Below are 14,016 nucleotides of genomic sequence, written 5' to 3'. Positions count from 1 at the left end.
CACCGGAAAGACCGGGCTGCGGCGGTGGGAGGGGGGAGCCACGGGGCCCCCGGCGACCCCGGCTGCGATGGGGGGGGGCACCAGGAGACCCGGGCTGCGATGGTGGGGCACCGGGAGGACCGGGCTGTGGCGGAGGAACGCGGCGCACCGAGGACGGGGGCCCGAATGAGAGTTCGGCTCTCGGAGCGCTCGGGGGACCCGTGGGCACGGGGGGTGCGTGGACCCCGAGGCGAGGGGGCCCCGGCCCGGCTCCCCGTGACCTCCCCGTTGCAGGTGCCCCCCCCCCGAGGGCTGCACGGAGCTGTCGGCGCCGGGGGACACGGTGCACATCCACTACACGGTGCGGGCGGGCGGCGGGAGGAACACGTCAGCACTGCGCTCCGGCGGGCGGGGCGGGGGCACCGGCACCGGCACCGGGGCGGCACCGGGGCGGTACCGGGGGTGGTACCGGGGTGGGCAATGGGGCGGTACCGGGGTGGGCAATGGGATGGTACCGTGGTGGAACTGGGGTGAACGTAGGGGTGGCACTGGGGTGGGCATGAGGACGGCACTGGGCTGGACAAGGGGACGGTGACAAGGTGGCACTGAGACTGGTATGGGGACAGCCCCAAGATGGGCTCTGGGTGGCACCTGGAGTGCCACAGGGATGGCACTGGGGCTGGCATGGGATGACCCCAGTATGGGCATGGCTGGCGCTGGATCAGCCCGAGGATTACCTTGGCATGGCCCTGGGCACTGGGAGGGGTGGGGATGTCCCAGAGTGACACGGAGTGTGCCTGGACTGGGATCAGCACAGGGATGGCACAGGGGGGCCACAGGGACTGGGATCAGCACAGGGATCAGCACCAGAGCAGCACTGGGAACACGCTGGCATCCACATAGAGAAAAGTGCCAGGGGTGACCGCAGCAGTGACTGTGGCCGTGTCCCCCACAGGGCAGCCTGGAGGATGGCCGGATCATCGACTCCTCACTGAGCCGGGACCCCCTGCAGGTGGAGCTGGGCAAGCACCAAGTCATTCCCGGTGAGTGAGGGGCTCAGGGGGAGCAGGGTTGGGGGGGGGTAACCGGGGTAACCCCGACCAGCCCCACTCACCCCCACCCCACTCTGTTACAGGTCTGGAGCAGAGTCTGCTGGACATGTGTGTGGGGTAAGTGCAGATGGGGGACCCGGGGATGGGCAGTGTCCCCCCCCGAGTGTCCCCACCATGATTTGTGGCACCAACGCTCTCGCTGTGGCAGGGAGAAGCGCAGAGCCATCATCCCCCCTCACTTAGCCTATGGCAAGCGGGGCTCTCCTCCCACCATCCCAGGTGAGCGCAGCCCTCAGGGTCCCCGTGGGGTCTCTGTGGGGTCCCCGCTCAGGCTGTGCCCCCCTTGCAGGTGACGCGGTGCTGCGGTTCGAGGTGGAGCTGGTGAGGTTGTCCCGGGCCAGTTACTGGCAGAAGGTGGTGAACGAGGTGCTGCCGCTGCTGTGCCTGGGGCTGGTGCCGGCACTGCTGGGGCTCATCGGGTTCCACCTGTACCGCAAGGCCAGCAGCCCCAAGGTCTCCAAGAAAAAGCAGAAGGAGGAGAAGAGGAACAAAGCCAAAAAGAAATAAAAACTTCCTCTCGGCATCTGCGGCTGCTCCGTGGCTGCTCTTCCTGGGACAGTGATGGGGACAGAGCAGTGGGAAGGGGCTGAGCACCCGTCAGCTCCCCGCCTGCTCCAGGGCCTTGAGGGTTCCTGTCAGACCTGAGCGGGAGGTAACAGACACTCCCCCTGCCCCTGCTCAATGAATCCCAGAAATAAGACCCTGGAGCACATTTTCAGGCAGTTTTGCTCTTTTAAGGCATTTCCAGGCAGTTGCAGTCCCCGGTGGCCCCAAGCACCGGACAGGTCTCTGGTCTGCCAGGCAGCCTCAGCTGGAACTGGTGCAGCCAGGAATGGAGCCAGGAATGGGGTCCAGGTGGTTGACCCCTCCCCAGAGGCTCTTGGGGTGCGCCATGCCCAATGTCCCTCTGCGTGGCTCCTCCCCTAAGTGGGGTTCATTTCTGGGGACACGGCTTTTGCTTGGTGGTGAGGAGGGGTGGGGGGTCTCTGGGCACCTTCTGGCTGAGCGCAGCCCCCGCCAGGTACTGCTGGAGCAGCTCACGCAGGTGCCGGTTCCTGTTTGCCAGCGCTGCCCGTGCCCGCTCCAGCGCCTTCTCCTCCAGCTTCGCCTTGTTGAACCGCTGCCAGAACCGCTCCAGCCCCATGTAGTCCTGCATGGCCTGGGGGGGAGGCAGAGGAGGGAGTTTGGAGTCTCCAGCCTGCCCAAGCACCCGCTGGGTGATTCCCAGGGCCGAATCACAACCCTCGTTCCCTGGGAAGCGCGGCGGTGCCTCCTCACCCGTGCCAGCGGCTCATTGGGGGACGCCGCCAGAATCCTGCGGACATCCTGCTGCTCCCACTCGGCCAGCGAGGAGGGGTAGAAAGGCAGCACCTTCTCCTCCTCTGTCTCCAGCCTGCGGCACATCTCAGCCAGGCGCAGGATGCGCTGGGCCTGGTGGGGGGATGCCAGGAAGGGCAGGTGGGAAGGGACAGCAGGACACTGGGCACAGGGACATCCCCGCTCAGCGCTGTCCAACTCACCTTCTCCACCACCTGCTGCAGCGCTTTGAGGGTGGCACTGCACTGGCAGGTGAGCGTGACTAGGTGGGTGTGAGCCGTGGTCCCGGCCTGGCTGATCGCAGCCCGGAGCTTCTGGAGCTTCTGGACGGCGTGGTCCTTCTCCTCCTGTATGCGCTGGTTCTGCTCCTCGCTCTCCTGCAGGTGAGCCGCGATCTGGCTCCTAGTGGCTGTAATCGTGTCCTGGTGAAACAGCAGGTTGGATATTGGGGAAAAATTCTTCTTGGAAAGGGTGGCCCAGCATTAGAATGGGCTGTTCAGGGCAGTGGTGGAGGCACCGTCCCTGGAAGTGTTCAAAAAACACGTGGATGGGGCACCTGGGGACACGGTTTAGTGGTGGCCTTGGCAGTGCTGAGAGAACGGTTGGACTTGATGGTCTTAGAGACTTTTCCAACCTCAATAATTCCATGATTCCATGGCTCAGGCGCTGCTCCATGAGCCCTTTGGGGGCCCCTGCTTAGCCCAGCCTGTTGTCACCCCTTTGCCAGTGCTGGGTTGGACTTGATGGTCTCAGAGGCTTTTCCAAACTCAACAATTCCATGATCCCATGGAAAATGAGCGGGGAACGTGGGTGACCCCACTCCCACAACCACCCAGCGCCCTGCCAAAACCTGGAGCTTCTGCAGCTTCTTCGCCTGCACATCGATCTCCCAGGAGCTCTTCACACACTTCTTCTTCAGCTCCTCGAACTCCACCTTCCTCTTCTCTGTGGCCTCGGTGTAGCTCCTCCGGGCCTTCTGGATCTGCTCCCACAGCCCCTCCAGCCTGGTGACGAGCTGCAGCCGGCTGTACTGCTGCTCCTGCCAGCACTGGGGACACACAGGTTACACCCCCGAACCTCCCTTGCCAGCCCCAAAAGCCCCTCGATGCTCCCTTGGGCCCCTGCCTTGTTTTTGATGTCGTCCCGGGCGCTCTGGAAGTTCAGCATGGCCTCGTGGTCACTCCTGGCGTGATCCTGCTCTGTGGCCAGAGCCATGTCCTGTAGGCAGCACCTTTCCCAGTCTTGCTGCTCCAGAATGGTCTTTCTGTGGGGACACACAGCAGGGCAAAGGGGTTTCCTCAGAGATGCTGCAGGGATCCCACTGGGGCCAGGAGAGGCTCAACTCCACCCCAGGAGAGCCCACGGGTGCCACTGCTGCCCCATTCCTCTTCTCCCCATAAAATTCCACACCTCTCAGCCTCAAACTCGGCCTTCAGGGCGCCCACCTGGGCACTAAACCCCTCCTCCAGGTAGCCCAGGCGGCAGCGCTGGAGCTGCAGCAGTTGGTCCGTGAGGTGCAGGTGACTGCGCAGGGCTCGGTTCTGCTGCTCCTCCGCTTCTTCCAGCTCCCTGACCAGTGCCTGTGGAGTTTTTTTGGGGGGGGTCATGTGTGTTCCTTGGCACACCCCCTGCCCTGCCAGCCCCGCAGCCACCTCAATGACGCCGTCCTTGCAGTCCATGACCCGCGTGAAGGTCTGGCTGAGGATCTCGATGTCCTGGCGCAGCTCTTGGTCCTTGGTCTTGCGCTGCGCCAAGCGCCAGAGCGTGCAGACCTTGTGGAGACCCCACATGCTGCTCTGCTCCTCCCGGGATAACTTGACCTGTGGAGGGCCCCGTGGGAAGTGGGAAAGGGACAGGAGTGGGGTTGGGGGTGTCTCTGGTACCAGGGGGTCCAGCAGAACAGGGGCAGCCCCAGCCCTGGTGGGGATGATTGGGGGCATTTGCTGGGGAAAGGTGGTTTGGGGACTCAGGGGGGTGGGGCTTGGAGGCCATCAGGGGAGGCTGCAGTGGGGTCCCAGACCTGCAGGAAGCGAGCGAGCAGTTCCTGCTTGGCTTTGGCTGCTTCCTCCTCAGCCAGCGCTTGCTTCTGCAGCAGCAGCAGCTCGGTCTCGGCTGCATTGGGGGGCTGTGGAATGGGGCCCCGCCATGGCTGGAGAAAGGGACACAGCGGGAGGGGTCGGGGGGTGCCCGGGGTCTGCGTGGTGGCCCCTCCACGGCGCCCATCAAGGCCCGTTCCCCCTGCCCACCCCCATCTCCCGCTCCAGCCCCCCCGCACCACGGGGCACCCTCAGACCCCGTCACCTCCTGCCCACCCCCATCTCCCTCCCCAGGCTCCCCCAGCCCCTTCTCCCCTTGCTCACCCCTAACACCCCCTCCAGAACCCTCTCCACTTGGGACAATCCCCATACCCCATCTCCCCTTCCAGTGCCCCCCCAGACCTACTTCCCATCTCCCTCCCCGGGCCTCCCCTCAAGGCCCATTTCCCGCTGCCCACCGCCAACTCCAGAGCCCTTCCAGCCTCACCCCCTCTCCCTCCCCAGCCCCTCCGGCACCCACCACCCCCCTGCCCACCCCCATCCCCCTCTCCAGGGGTCTCCCTCCCCTCCTTTGGGGTCCCGGCCCCAGCCCCGGTACCGGCCCCGCTCCCGCGTCCCCGCGGTCTCCCAGCAACGGCCGCCGCCGCTCGGGGGCGGGGCCTGCGCGGCACTTCCGCCCTGACCTGCACGGGCGCCCCCTGGCGGGCAGCAGCGCGCTCGCACCCCCACGGGGCGGGTCCCGCCAGTTCTGCCTCTCCGCTATTGGCCGGCGGTCCGGGATTCCACGCGCTGATTGGCCAGCGGGCGCCGCCGTGGGCGGGCCCTGGAGCCGGCGGGGTATATAAGGGCGTCTGCGGCGGCGGGGCGCAGGGCGGTGGGTGGGTGAGAGTGGGGGGAGGCTGTGCGCGCCACCGCCATGCGGGAGCGAAGGCCGGCACCGGCCGCTCCGGCCCGGTGCAAGCTGGTGCTGGTGGGCGACGTGCAGTGCGGCAAGACTGCCATGCTGCAGGTGCTGGCCAAGGATTGCTACCCCGAGGTGAGCCCAGACCGGCACCGGGAATCGGCAGCGGGCACCGGCAGCGGGACCGGGCGCTGACGCTCTCGGTGCTATTGCAGACGTACGTGCCCACCGTGTTTGAGAACTACACGGCTTGTCTGGCCAGCGAGGAGCAGCGGGTAGAACTGAGCCTCTGGGACACCTCCGGTACCGGGGGGAGACACGCGCGGCTCACGTTCGGGGGATTGGCGGGGGTTCTGGTGCCGGTGGAGTGGGGCGGGGGCAGCCCCGGCTCCGGAGGGGGTGATTGGGTTGTTTGCAGGGGAAGGTGGTTTGGGGATTCGGGGGCTGGCAGGGTTGGGGTTGGGAGGCTGCAGCGAGCGGGGGGTCGCCGCAGTGGGGTGTTTTGGCGTCCCGGGGGTGTTCGGGGGACCTGCAGCGCTGGGGGGGAGGGGCGTTGGTGGCCACAGTGGCGTCTCGGTGGTGTTTTGGGAACCCGGGGGTGTTTTGTGGTCCCTGCGGGGGCGGGCGGGAGCTTGGTGGCCGCCCTGGGGGGGCTTCAGGTCTAGGGTCATATCCCCGCGTCTGGGGGGCGCAGCTACTCCCCAGGGACCGACCTCACGGTGGGAGGTACGGACACACCGGGGGGGGTCACAGAGGGCTGAACCCCTTCCTTTGCGGGGATCCCCACACCGTTGCCCCCCTCCGGGTGGGGTCCAGGGTGCTCCCTGCGCCCTGCCTGTGAATTGGGAGGATTAGGGGAGATCCCGGTGTTGCTCTTCCCTGGTCACCCCGAAGAGTTGGGGGGGTCGGGGCAGCCCTGCCCGGTGCTGCAGTGTCCCCCCCGGCGGGGGGGTCCCCGCCGGTCCCCGGTTGCCATGGCGATGCGCTGGCGCAGCCTCTTTGCTATTCTGTGCACGGAGCGTCTGGGCTGCGAAACCCCTCCGAGGCCTTTGGGGGGTCGGGGGGGGGGGGGGTGGACGGGATGGACATCCCGGAAACCCCCCCCCCTCACCCCACTGACCCCCTCCCTCACCCCCCCGCGCCGCCTCCCCCGCAGTCCCGGGTGCGGTGCTGGCGGCTCCGTGTCCCCGAGGACCCCGAGGGGGTGGCAGGGTGTCCAACCCCCTCCTCCGGCTGCCCCCTCCCCTCGACACCCCTCGGTACTGCCGGGGCTCCCCAAAATGAGGGGCGGCGGGGGGGGGTTGTTACATAAACACCGCGGGATCCATTTCCCGCTGCCTCGTGAAGGCGCGATGCGACGTTAATGGGCTGCGAGCACGGAGGTGGCGTTTTGGGGGGGTTCCAGAGCTGTGGCCCTCACCCCGGCAGGAGGGGGGCTCTGTACCTTTTGGGGGGCTCTAGAGCTGTGTGTCCGCCTGTCCCTCTTACGAGGCTGTGTCTGTTTTGAGGGGCTCTAGAGCTCGGTGCACCCACGTTGGGTAGGAGCAGGGGTTGTCGTTTTTGAGAGGGTCTCGATCTGTGTGTCCCCCTGTCCCTTTTGAGGTGCTGCGTCTGTTTTAGAGGGCTCTAGAGCTCAAGAGTTCAAGAGTTGGGGGGGTCTAGACCTATGTCCCCCACTCCAGGCAGGAATGGGGCTGTGTCTGTTTTGGGGGGCTCTGTCCCTTTTAGGGGGGGCTCTAGAGCTGTGCCCCCACCCCGGGCAGGATGGGGGGCTGTGTCCCTTTGCCAGACCCCCTTTCTCGTGTCCCTGGGGTGGGGGGGGCTGAGCGGTGACACCCCCTTTTCCCCCAGGCTCTCCCTACTATGACAACGTGCGTCCCCTCTGCTACAGCGACTCGGACGCCGTCCTGCTCTGCTTCGACATCAGCCGCCCCGAGACCCTCGACAGTGCAGCCAAGAAGGTGGGGAGGGGGCTCAGTCCCCAGGACAGTGTCCCCGTAGCGTTTAGGGGGCTCAAGGATGCGGGGACACCGACCCAGGGGGTCCCTGTGAGGTTTGGGGGACTCACAGACACTGGGACGCTGACCCTGCAGGGTTTGGGGGGCTCAGAGATTGGGGACACCAGCCCAGGGGGCCCTTGTGGGGGATGGGGGGGGTGTGCAGGGACAGGGGAACAACGATCTGGGGTGGTCCCTGCAGGGTTTGGAGAGTACAGGGATGTTGTCCTCAGAGGTCTCTATGGGGTTTGGGGGCTCAGGGATGCAGGGACACTGTCCAGGGAGGATTTCTGTGAGGTTTGGGGAGCACAGGGACACTGACCTGGGGAATCCCTTCAGGGTTTTGGGGGTTCAGGGACGCCAACCCTCTGGGGTGACGTGGAGAGGGTTTTGGGGTCCCCTGTCCCTGAGAGCAGCTCTGTACCCCTCACCCCTCAGTGGAAGACAGAAATCCTGGATTATTGCCCCAACACACGGGTGCTGCTCATCGGGTGCAAGACGGACCTTCGGACGGACCTGAGCACCCTCCTGGAGCTCTCGCACCAGAAACAGGCGCCCATCTCCTACGAGCAGGTTGGGGGGGCCCTGGGGTGGGGTTGGGCACCTGCTGCTCTGACTTGGGGGTGGGTTTGGGGTGGTCGTGGGAGGGTGGATTTGGGGTGGTCTCGGTGTTTGCAGGGGGGTGGGTTTGGGGGGTCCTGGTGGTCTGATGTGGGGTGGATTTGGGGTGGTCTCGGTGTTTGCAGGGGTCCATCTGATGCGGGGCTGGTTCCAGGGCTGTGCGGCCGCCAGGCAGTTGGGAGCCGAGGGATACCTGGAATGCTCAGCCTTCACCTCGGAAAAGAGCGTCCACAGCATCTTCCGGACAGTGTCCGGCATCTGTCTCAGCAAAGCCCCCCCGCAGCCGCCCCGCAGCCCCCCCCCGCAGCCTCTCCAAGAGACTCCTGCACCTCCCCAGCCGCTCCGAGCTCATCTCCTCCACCTTCAAGAAGGAAAAAGCAAAAAGCTGCTCCGTCATGTGAAGGGGGGACGGGAATGACCCCACACTCACACACCTTCTGACCCCCCCCCAAGCCCCCAGAATGGGGTGGGGGGGCTGGACAGGGCCCTGGAGCCCCCCCCCAAAGGAGGATGGGGGGGCTGCTGCCCTCCCCTCGCACCATTGCCCTGCCAGCCCCCCAGCCTGGGGGGCTGCCCCCATGGGAGGGGGGGGGCCTGGGGGGTGTCTTCACCTGGTCCCCAACCCTGAGGGAGTTCCTGGGGGGTTTGGGGCGCACAGGACCCTGGGGACATCAACCCACGGGGACCTCTGTGGGGTTTGGGGTGCCCAGACCCTCAGGAACATCAACGCAAGGGGGTCACTGTGGGGTTTGGGGGACACAGGGACGCTGTCCTGGGGATCCCTGTGGGGTTTGGGGTGCACATCATGGGGCTCATCCATGGACTCATCCTGTTTTCTCCCCCTTTACCCCATCCCTCATCTGCTGCTTGGCCCTGGGGGACCCTGGTGGGTGGGGGAGGGGGGCTCTTTTATGGACTATCTTGGGGGGGTGTCTCTGTTCCATGTCAGTGTTATTAAAAAGCTTATTTATTATCAGAAATATAACACCTACCTATGTGCAGCCCTGCCTGGCCCTGTGTTTTGGTGTCATCGGTGATGGTGACACTTACGTGGGGCTGTGCTTTCACCCCTGGGTGCTGGTGCTGAAGGCAAAATCCCTGGGGTGGGGGATTTGGGGGGTGCACAGGGCTGTGGGGACACGGCCCCAGGGGCCTCATTTGGGTACGCAGGAGGTCCCTGTGGGATGCGGGGGGCTCAGGGACGCGGGGACACCGTCCCGCAGGACTCATTGCAGTGGGGGGGGGGGGAGCTGCCGCGCGGCGGAAGGATCACGGGGCGCGGCGGTGCTGCGGCAGCGCAGGGGCGCTGAGAACCCGTGAGGGATGCTGGGAGTTGTAGTCCAACGACGCGGGGGCTGCCGGGAGCTGTAGTCCCGTGCCGTCCCGGCGTGCCCTGCGGCCCCGGCAGACATGGCGGCGGCGGCGGCGGAGCGGCGGCGCTGAACCCGGGACTGCGGCGGTGAGCGGGGAGCGGCGGGAGCGGAGCGAGGGGCACTGCCGGCACCCCCGGGGGACCTCCTCGGCGCCCAGGGCCTGGAGGGCCCTGGGGCCGCGGCACCGGCACCGGGCAGAGCTGGTCGCCAGGGGCAGGGCCTGGAGCGCCGTTGCGCCGCGTACCCCGGGCCTCCCGGAACCCTTTCGGTGTCCCCCAGGCCTCTCTGCGCCCATCCCCCGGGCGTCCCCGTGCCGTGTCGGGTTCCCCCTCTTCCTTCACGTTCTCTCCTCGGAGCCCCCCAGCCCTTCCCGCTCCTTCCTGGGGTCCCTCTGTGCCCTCTCGGGGGTGCCCTCATCGTTTCCCGGCGCCTTTTTGGGGTTCCTCTGTGGCTCTCCTGGGTCTCCACTGTGCCTGAGTGCCCTCCCTGGGTCCCCCTCCCAGCCCTCCCGTGTTCCCTCCTGGGGTCCCTCTGCACCCCCTGAGCCCCCCTGGTGTCCTCCCCGCTGACCCTTCCCCACAGATGGCTGGAGAAGTGACAGACAAGAAGGATCGGGATGCATCCCCGGTGAAGGAGGAGAGGAAACGTTCCCGCTCCCCCGACCGGGAGAGGGAGCGGGACCGGGACCGCAAGGGCTCCCCAGCCAAGGACAGAAAGCGACACCGATCCCGGGACCGGAGGCGGAGCCGCTCGCGCTCCCGGTCCCGCTCCAAGTCCACGGAGAGGTGAGGAGGGCCCAGGACTCCCTGGGTTTTTGGGAAGAGCTTTGACAGTCCCACGGAGGGCGAGTGGGCGTTCTGGGGTCACACTGTGATCCCCCCGACCCGCAGGGATCGGCGGCACAAGGAGCGGGACCGTGACCGCAGCAAGAAGGAGCGGGACAGGGACAAGGATGGGCACCGGCGGGACAAGGACCGGAAGCGATCCAGGTGGATCCTGTCGCTTTTTTGAGGGGTTCCTGCTGTCTCCTAAACCCTCTGGAGGTTGGGGAGCCCCCAGGGCTGTGTCTGGTGGCTGATTCTGAGCTGTTTTCCTTGGAAGTTTGTCCCCGGGCAGGGGGAAGGACTCAAAGTCTCGGAAGGATCGGGATGCACGGAAAGCAGAGGAAGAAGAGGAGAATGCCCTGAAGAAGGAGAAGGTGAGGAGGGGGAGTGGGAGTGGCTCCAGGGGGATCCAGGTCCCTGGGAGTGGTGCTGACATCTGGCCCCACTTCCAGGCACAGCCGCTGTCCTTGGAGGAGCTGCTGGCAAAGAAGAAGGCAGAAGAGGAGGCAGAAGCCAAGGTGGGAGCAGGAACAGGAGCCTCTTCCCTCTGCTGGGGGTGTAGATGTTTTGGGGGGATACCGCAGGGGGAACCCTGGGAGGGAACAGGGAGGGATGAGGAACCTGGGGATACAGAGGGACCTCAGAAGGAAGCAGGGAGTGCCAGGGAGGGATCATGGGATGGAGCAGGGAGGTCTGGGGGACTTGGGAGGGCACATGGGAGGCTGTGGAGACACAGAAAGGAGAGGGGAGGCCTGGTGGATCCTCAGGAGGGAGCAGAAGGACCTTGGGAGGGAACGGGGAAAGCTGAGGGGTCCGGTGAGGGACACAGAGGGACCCCAGGAGGAAAAGAAGGACGGAGCTGGGGAACACGGGGAGGGAGCAGAGAGACCCCTGGGAGGGAGTGGAGAAGTCTGGGGGATCCAGGGAGGGAGAGGAGGAACCCAGGAGGGAGAGGGGAGGCCTGGGGGACCCTGGGAAGGAGCAGAGAAGGCTGAGGGGACCCACAGCAGCACGGGGCTGGCAGCCAGGCCCAGTGTGACACTGCATCTCTCCCATCCCAGCCCAAGTTCCTGTCCAAGGCGGAGCGGGAGGCCGAGGCTCTGCGGCGGCGGCAGCAGGAGGTGGAGGAGCGGCAGCGGCTGCTGGAGGAGGAGAGGAAGAAGAGGAAGCAGTTCCAGGAGATGGGCAGGAAGATGCTGGGTAAGGGGTCATCCCTGGAGCCCCCCACACAGCCCTCAGGGTGAGGGCTGGCTCTGAGCCCCTTCCCCTGCTCCCCAGAAGACCCCCAGGAGCGCGAGCGCCGCGAGCGCCGTGAACGCATGGAGCGGGAGACCAACGGCACCGAGGACGAGGAGGGCAGGCAGAAGATCCGGGAGGAGAAGGATAAGAGCAAAGAGCTCCACGCCATCAAGGTGGGGCTGGGGGCTGCTCTGGAGGGGCCAGGGGGAGGATGGGGGGGTCCTGCTGAGCCTGGGGTCCTGCAGGAGCGGTACCTGGGGGGGGTGAAGAAGCGCCGGCGCACGCGGCACCTCAACGACCGCAAGTTTGTGTTCGAGTGGGACGCGTCGGAGGACACATCCATCGACTACAATCCCCTGTGAGTGCCCCTGGGGCTGGGGGCGTCCCTGCGGGGGTGCAAGGCAGCCCTCAGCACTGCTCCTGATGCTCCCACCCTGCTCCAGGTACAAGGAGAGGCACCAGGTGCAGCTGCTGGGCCGCGGCTTCATCGCCGGCATCGACCTGAAGCAACAGAAACGGGAGCAGTCGCGGTTCTACGGGGACCTGATGGAGAAGAGGCGGACGCTGGAGGAGAAGGAGCAGGAGGAGTGAGGTTTTGGGGAAGCTGGGAGGGTGCTGAGGGATGTGCGGGGTGCTGGCTGGCTTGGCGTGGCTGGGATGTGGAGCTGGGCTGCAGCAGGTCCTGCAGGAAGTTGGCAGAAGAGTTCTGGAGGTGCAGGGCAAGCCCTATGCCCTTCCTCTTTTCTCTTCCTCACCTCCTTCCTCACTCCCTTTTGTCATCTTTTTCCTCACTCTGCCCTCATCCCGCTTTCCCCCATTCCCTTTTCCCTTATCCTCCTTTCCCTCTCCCCTTTTCCCAATCCCTTCCCTCCCTCCGGCCAGGGCACGGCTGCGGAAGCTGCGGAAGAAGGAGGCCAAGCAGCGCTGGGATGACCGGCACTGGTCCCAGAAGAAGCTGGACGAGATGACAGACAGGGACTGGCGCATCTTCCGCGAGGATTACAGCATCACCACCAAGGGGGGCAAGATCCCAAATCCCATCCGCTCCTGGAAGGACTCCTCCCTGCCCCCCCCACATCTTGGAAGTCATTGACAAGTGTGGATACAAGGTGGGCACAGAGAGGGGGCTGGGGAGGGGGAAAATGGGGTTATCAGGAGTTCAGAGAGGGGAAGAGGAGAAGTTCTGCTCCCAACCTGCTCCCCCTGGCAGGAGCCGACCCCGATCCAGCGCCAGGCCATCCCCATCGGGCTGCAGAACCGGGACATCATCGGCGTGGCTGAGACCGGCAGCGGCAAGACGGCAGCGTTCCTGATCCCGCTGCTCGTGTGGATCACCACCCTGCCCAAAATCGACCGGTGCGGGGCGGGGATGCTGCCTGTGGCACAGGGTGACACTGCAGAGGGGTCAGGAAAGGGTGGCACCGTGAAGGTGACAGGGTGGGGTGACAGGGTGACACTGCCGAGGGATTGAGGCAAGGTTACGGGGTGACACAGTGGAGGGGAGGGGGTGAGGCTGGAGGGCAGCGTGGGTGACCCAACAATGTCCCGCCATGCTGCAGCATCGAGGAGTCAGACCAGGGGCCCTACGCCATCATCCTGGCCCCCACCCGTGAGCTGGCCCAGCAGATTGAGGAGGAAACCATCAAATTTGGGAAACCCCTGGGCATCCGCACCGTGGCGGTGATCGGCGGCATCTCCCGCGAGGACCAGGGCTTCCGCCTGCGCATGGGCTGCGAGGTGAGCGGGGCGGGTTTGGGGGGTCCCAGGGGGGTGGCTCAGCCCCGGGCTGCTCCCACCAACCCCTCATGTCCCCCCCCCAGATTGTCATCGCCACGCCAGGCCGGCTCATCGACGTGCTGGAGAACCGGTACCTGGTGCTGAGCCGCTGCACCTACGTGGTGCTGGACGAGGCCGACCGCATGATCGACATGGGCTTCGAGCCCGACGTGCAGAAGATCCTGGAGCACATGCCCGTCACCAACCAGAAACCCGACACCGACGAGGCCGAGGACCCCGAGAAGATGTTGGCCAACTTCGAGTCCGGGAAGCACAAGTACAGACAGGTGGGTGTGCACGAGGGGTTGAGGAACATCCCACAGTGAGGTAGGAATGACTCTGATGGGGCAGGAATGTCCCCCCAGTGAGCAGGAACATCCCTCAGTGAAGTCAGAACCACCCAGTGGGGCAGGAGTGTCCTTCCATGGAGCAGGAACATCCCTCAATGAAGTAGGAACGGCCCCGGTGGGGCAGGGAGGGGGTCTGTGGGGCTGGGAGGGGATCCATGGGGTGGGGAGGGGCAATTTGGGCTTTTGGGGAAGGGGTTGAGGGAATGGGAGTCACATTCCTGCTCTGTGGAGGGACATTCCTGCCCCACAGTGGATGTTCCTGCCCCATGAGGGGTCATTCCTGCCCCACAAAGGGACATTTTTGCCCCTTGGGGGGCATTTCTGCCCCATGGGGGACAATCCTGCCCGGCATGGAGATGTCACTGCTCCATGGGGAATGTTCCTGTTCCATGGGGGAGCATTCCTACCCTGCTGGGGTCATTCCTACCTCATTGGGGGTTGCTTCTGCTCCATGGGGGGGACATTCCTGCCCCACTGGGGTCATTCCTGCT

At 65.7% G+C, this 14,016-nt stretch overlaps 4 protein-coding genes across 4 annotated transcripts; 3 read left to right on the top strand and 1 right to left on the bottom strand.

Moving 5' to 3' along the window:
* Positions 1–130: 130 nt before the first annotated feature.
* Positions 131–1,614, top strand: LOC121672133 (peptidyl-prolyl cis-trans isomerase FKBP11-like). Its single transcript, XM_042044654.1, has 5 exons — positions 131–340; positions 935–1,022; positions 1,115–1,148; positions 1,240–1,310; positions 1,381–1,614. Exons 3-5 carry the CDS (start codon positions 1,138–1,140, stop codon positions 1,596–1,598), a joined length of 300 nt encoding a protein of 99 aa, XP_041900588.1. The 5' UTR covers positions 131–340; positions 935–1,022; positions 1,115–1,137; the 3' UTR covers positions 1,599–1,614.
* Positions 1,615–1,799: 185 nt separating this feature from the next.
* LOC121672130 (dynein regulatory complex subunit 2-like) lies at positions 1,800–5,362 on the bottom strand. Its single transcript, XM_042044651.1, has 9 exons — positions 5,231–5,362; positions 4,429–4,557; positions 4,061–4,228; positions 3,819–3,988; positions 3,534–3,672; positions 3,259–3,456; positions 2,612–2,830; positions 2,370–2,522; positions 1,800–2,250 (listed from the first exon to the last, which is right to left on the bottom strand). The coding sequence occupies exons 1-9, from the start codon at positions 5,360–5,362 to the stop codon at positions 2,026–2,028; spliced, it is 1,533 nt and encodes a 510-aa protein (XP_041900585.1). The 3' UTR covers positions 1,800–2,025.
* On the top strand, positions 5,303–8,964 carry LOC121672132 (rho-related GTP-binding protein Rho6-like). Its single transcript, XM_042044653.1, is given in 6 exon segments — positions 5,303–5,480; positions 5,561–5,648; positions 7,197–7,306; positions 7,781–7,915; positions 8,118–8,258; positions 8,260–8,964. Coding segments are annotated over 6 exon segments (699 nt in total). The 5' UTR covers positions 5,303–5,360; the 3' UTR covers positions 8,365–8,964.
* Positions 8,965–9,319: 355 nt separating this feature from the next.
* On the top strand, positions 9,320–13,516 carry LOC121672131 (probable ATP-dependent RNA helicase DDX23). The gene is given in 14 exon segments (XM_042044652.1): positions 9,320–9,422; positions 9,919–10,121; positions 10,227–10,325; positions 10,438–10,534; positions 10,613–10,678; positions 11,222–11,360; positions 11,439–11,572; positions 11,645–11,757; positions 11,843–11,986; positions 12,282–12,465; positions 12,467–12,508; positions 12,610–12,755; positions 12,959–13,136; positions 13,220–13,516. Coding segments are annotated over 13 exon segments (1,827 nt in total). The 5' UTR covers positions 9,320–9,422; the 3' UTR covers positions 13,502–13,516.
* The last annotated feature ends 500 nt before the right edge of the window (positions 13,517–14,016 follow it).

The sequence above is a fragment of the Corvus kubaryi genome, unplaced genomic scaffold (genome assembly GCF_017639235.1).
Source record: "Corvus kubaryi isolate FWS band 111438036 unplaced genomic scaffold, C.kubaryi_AGA036_p1.0 38010, whole genome shotgun sequence".
NCBI classification, from domain to species: domain Eukaryota; kingdom Metazoa; phylum Chordata; class Aves; order Passeriformes; family Corvidae; genus Corvus; species Corvus kubaryi.
The sequence above is the reverse complement of the archived record's forward strand: the minus strand, read 5'-3'. Positions and strand labels throughout refer to the sequence as shown.

Bases quoted from the DNA above. Each gene is read 5' to 3' on its own strand.
- LOC121672133 (XM_042044654.1), top strand. The intron at 1,311-1,380 runs GTGAGCGCAGCC...CCCCCCTTGCAG, and splicing joins CTCTCCTCCCACCATCCCAG to GTGACGCGGTGCTGCGGTTC.
- LOC121672130 (XM_042044651.1), bottom strand. From the start codon at position 5,362: ATGGCGGTGGCGCGCACAGCCTCCCCCCACTCTCACCCACCCACCGCC. The intron at 2,523-2,611 runs GTGAGTTGGACA...TCCCCCCACCAG, and splicing joins TGCAGCAGGTGGTGGAGAAG to GCCCAGCGCATCCTGCGCCT. The intron at 2,251-2,369 runs GTGAGGAGGCAC...CCTCCCCCCCAG, and splicing joins CCAATGAGCCGCTGGCACGG to GCCATGCAGGACTACATGGG.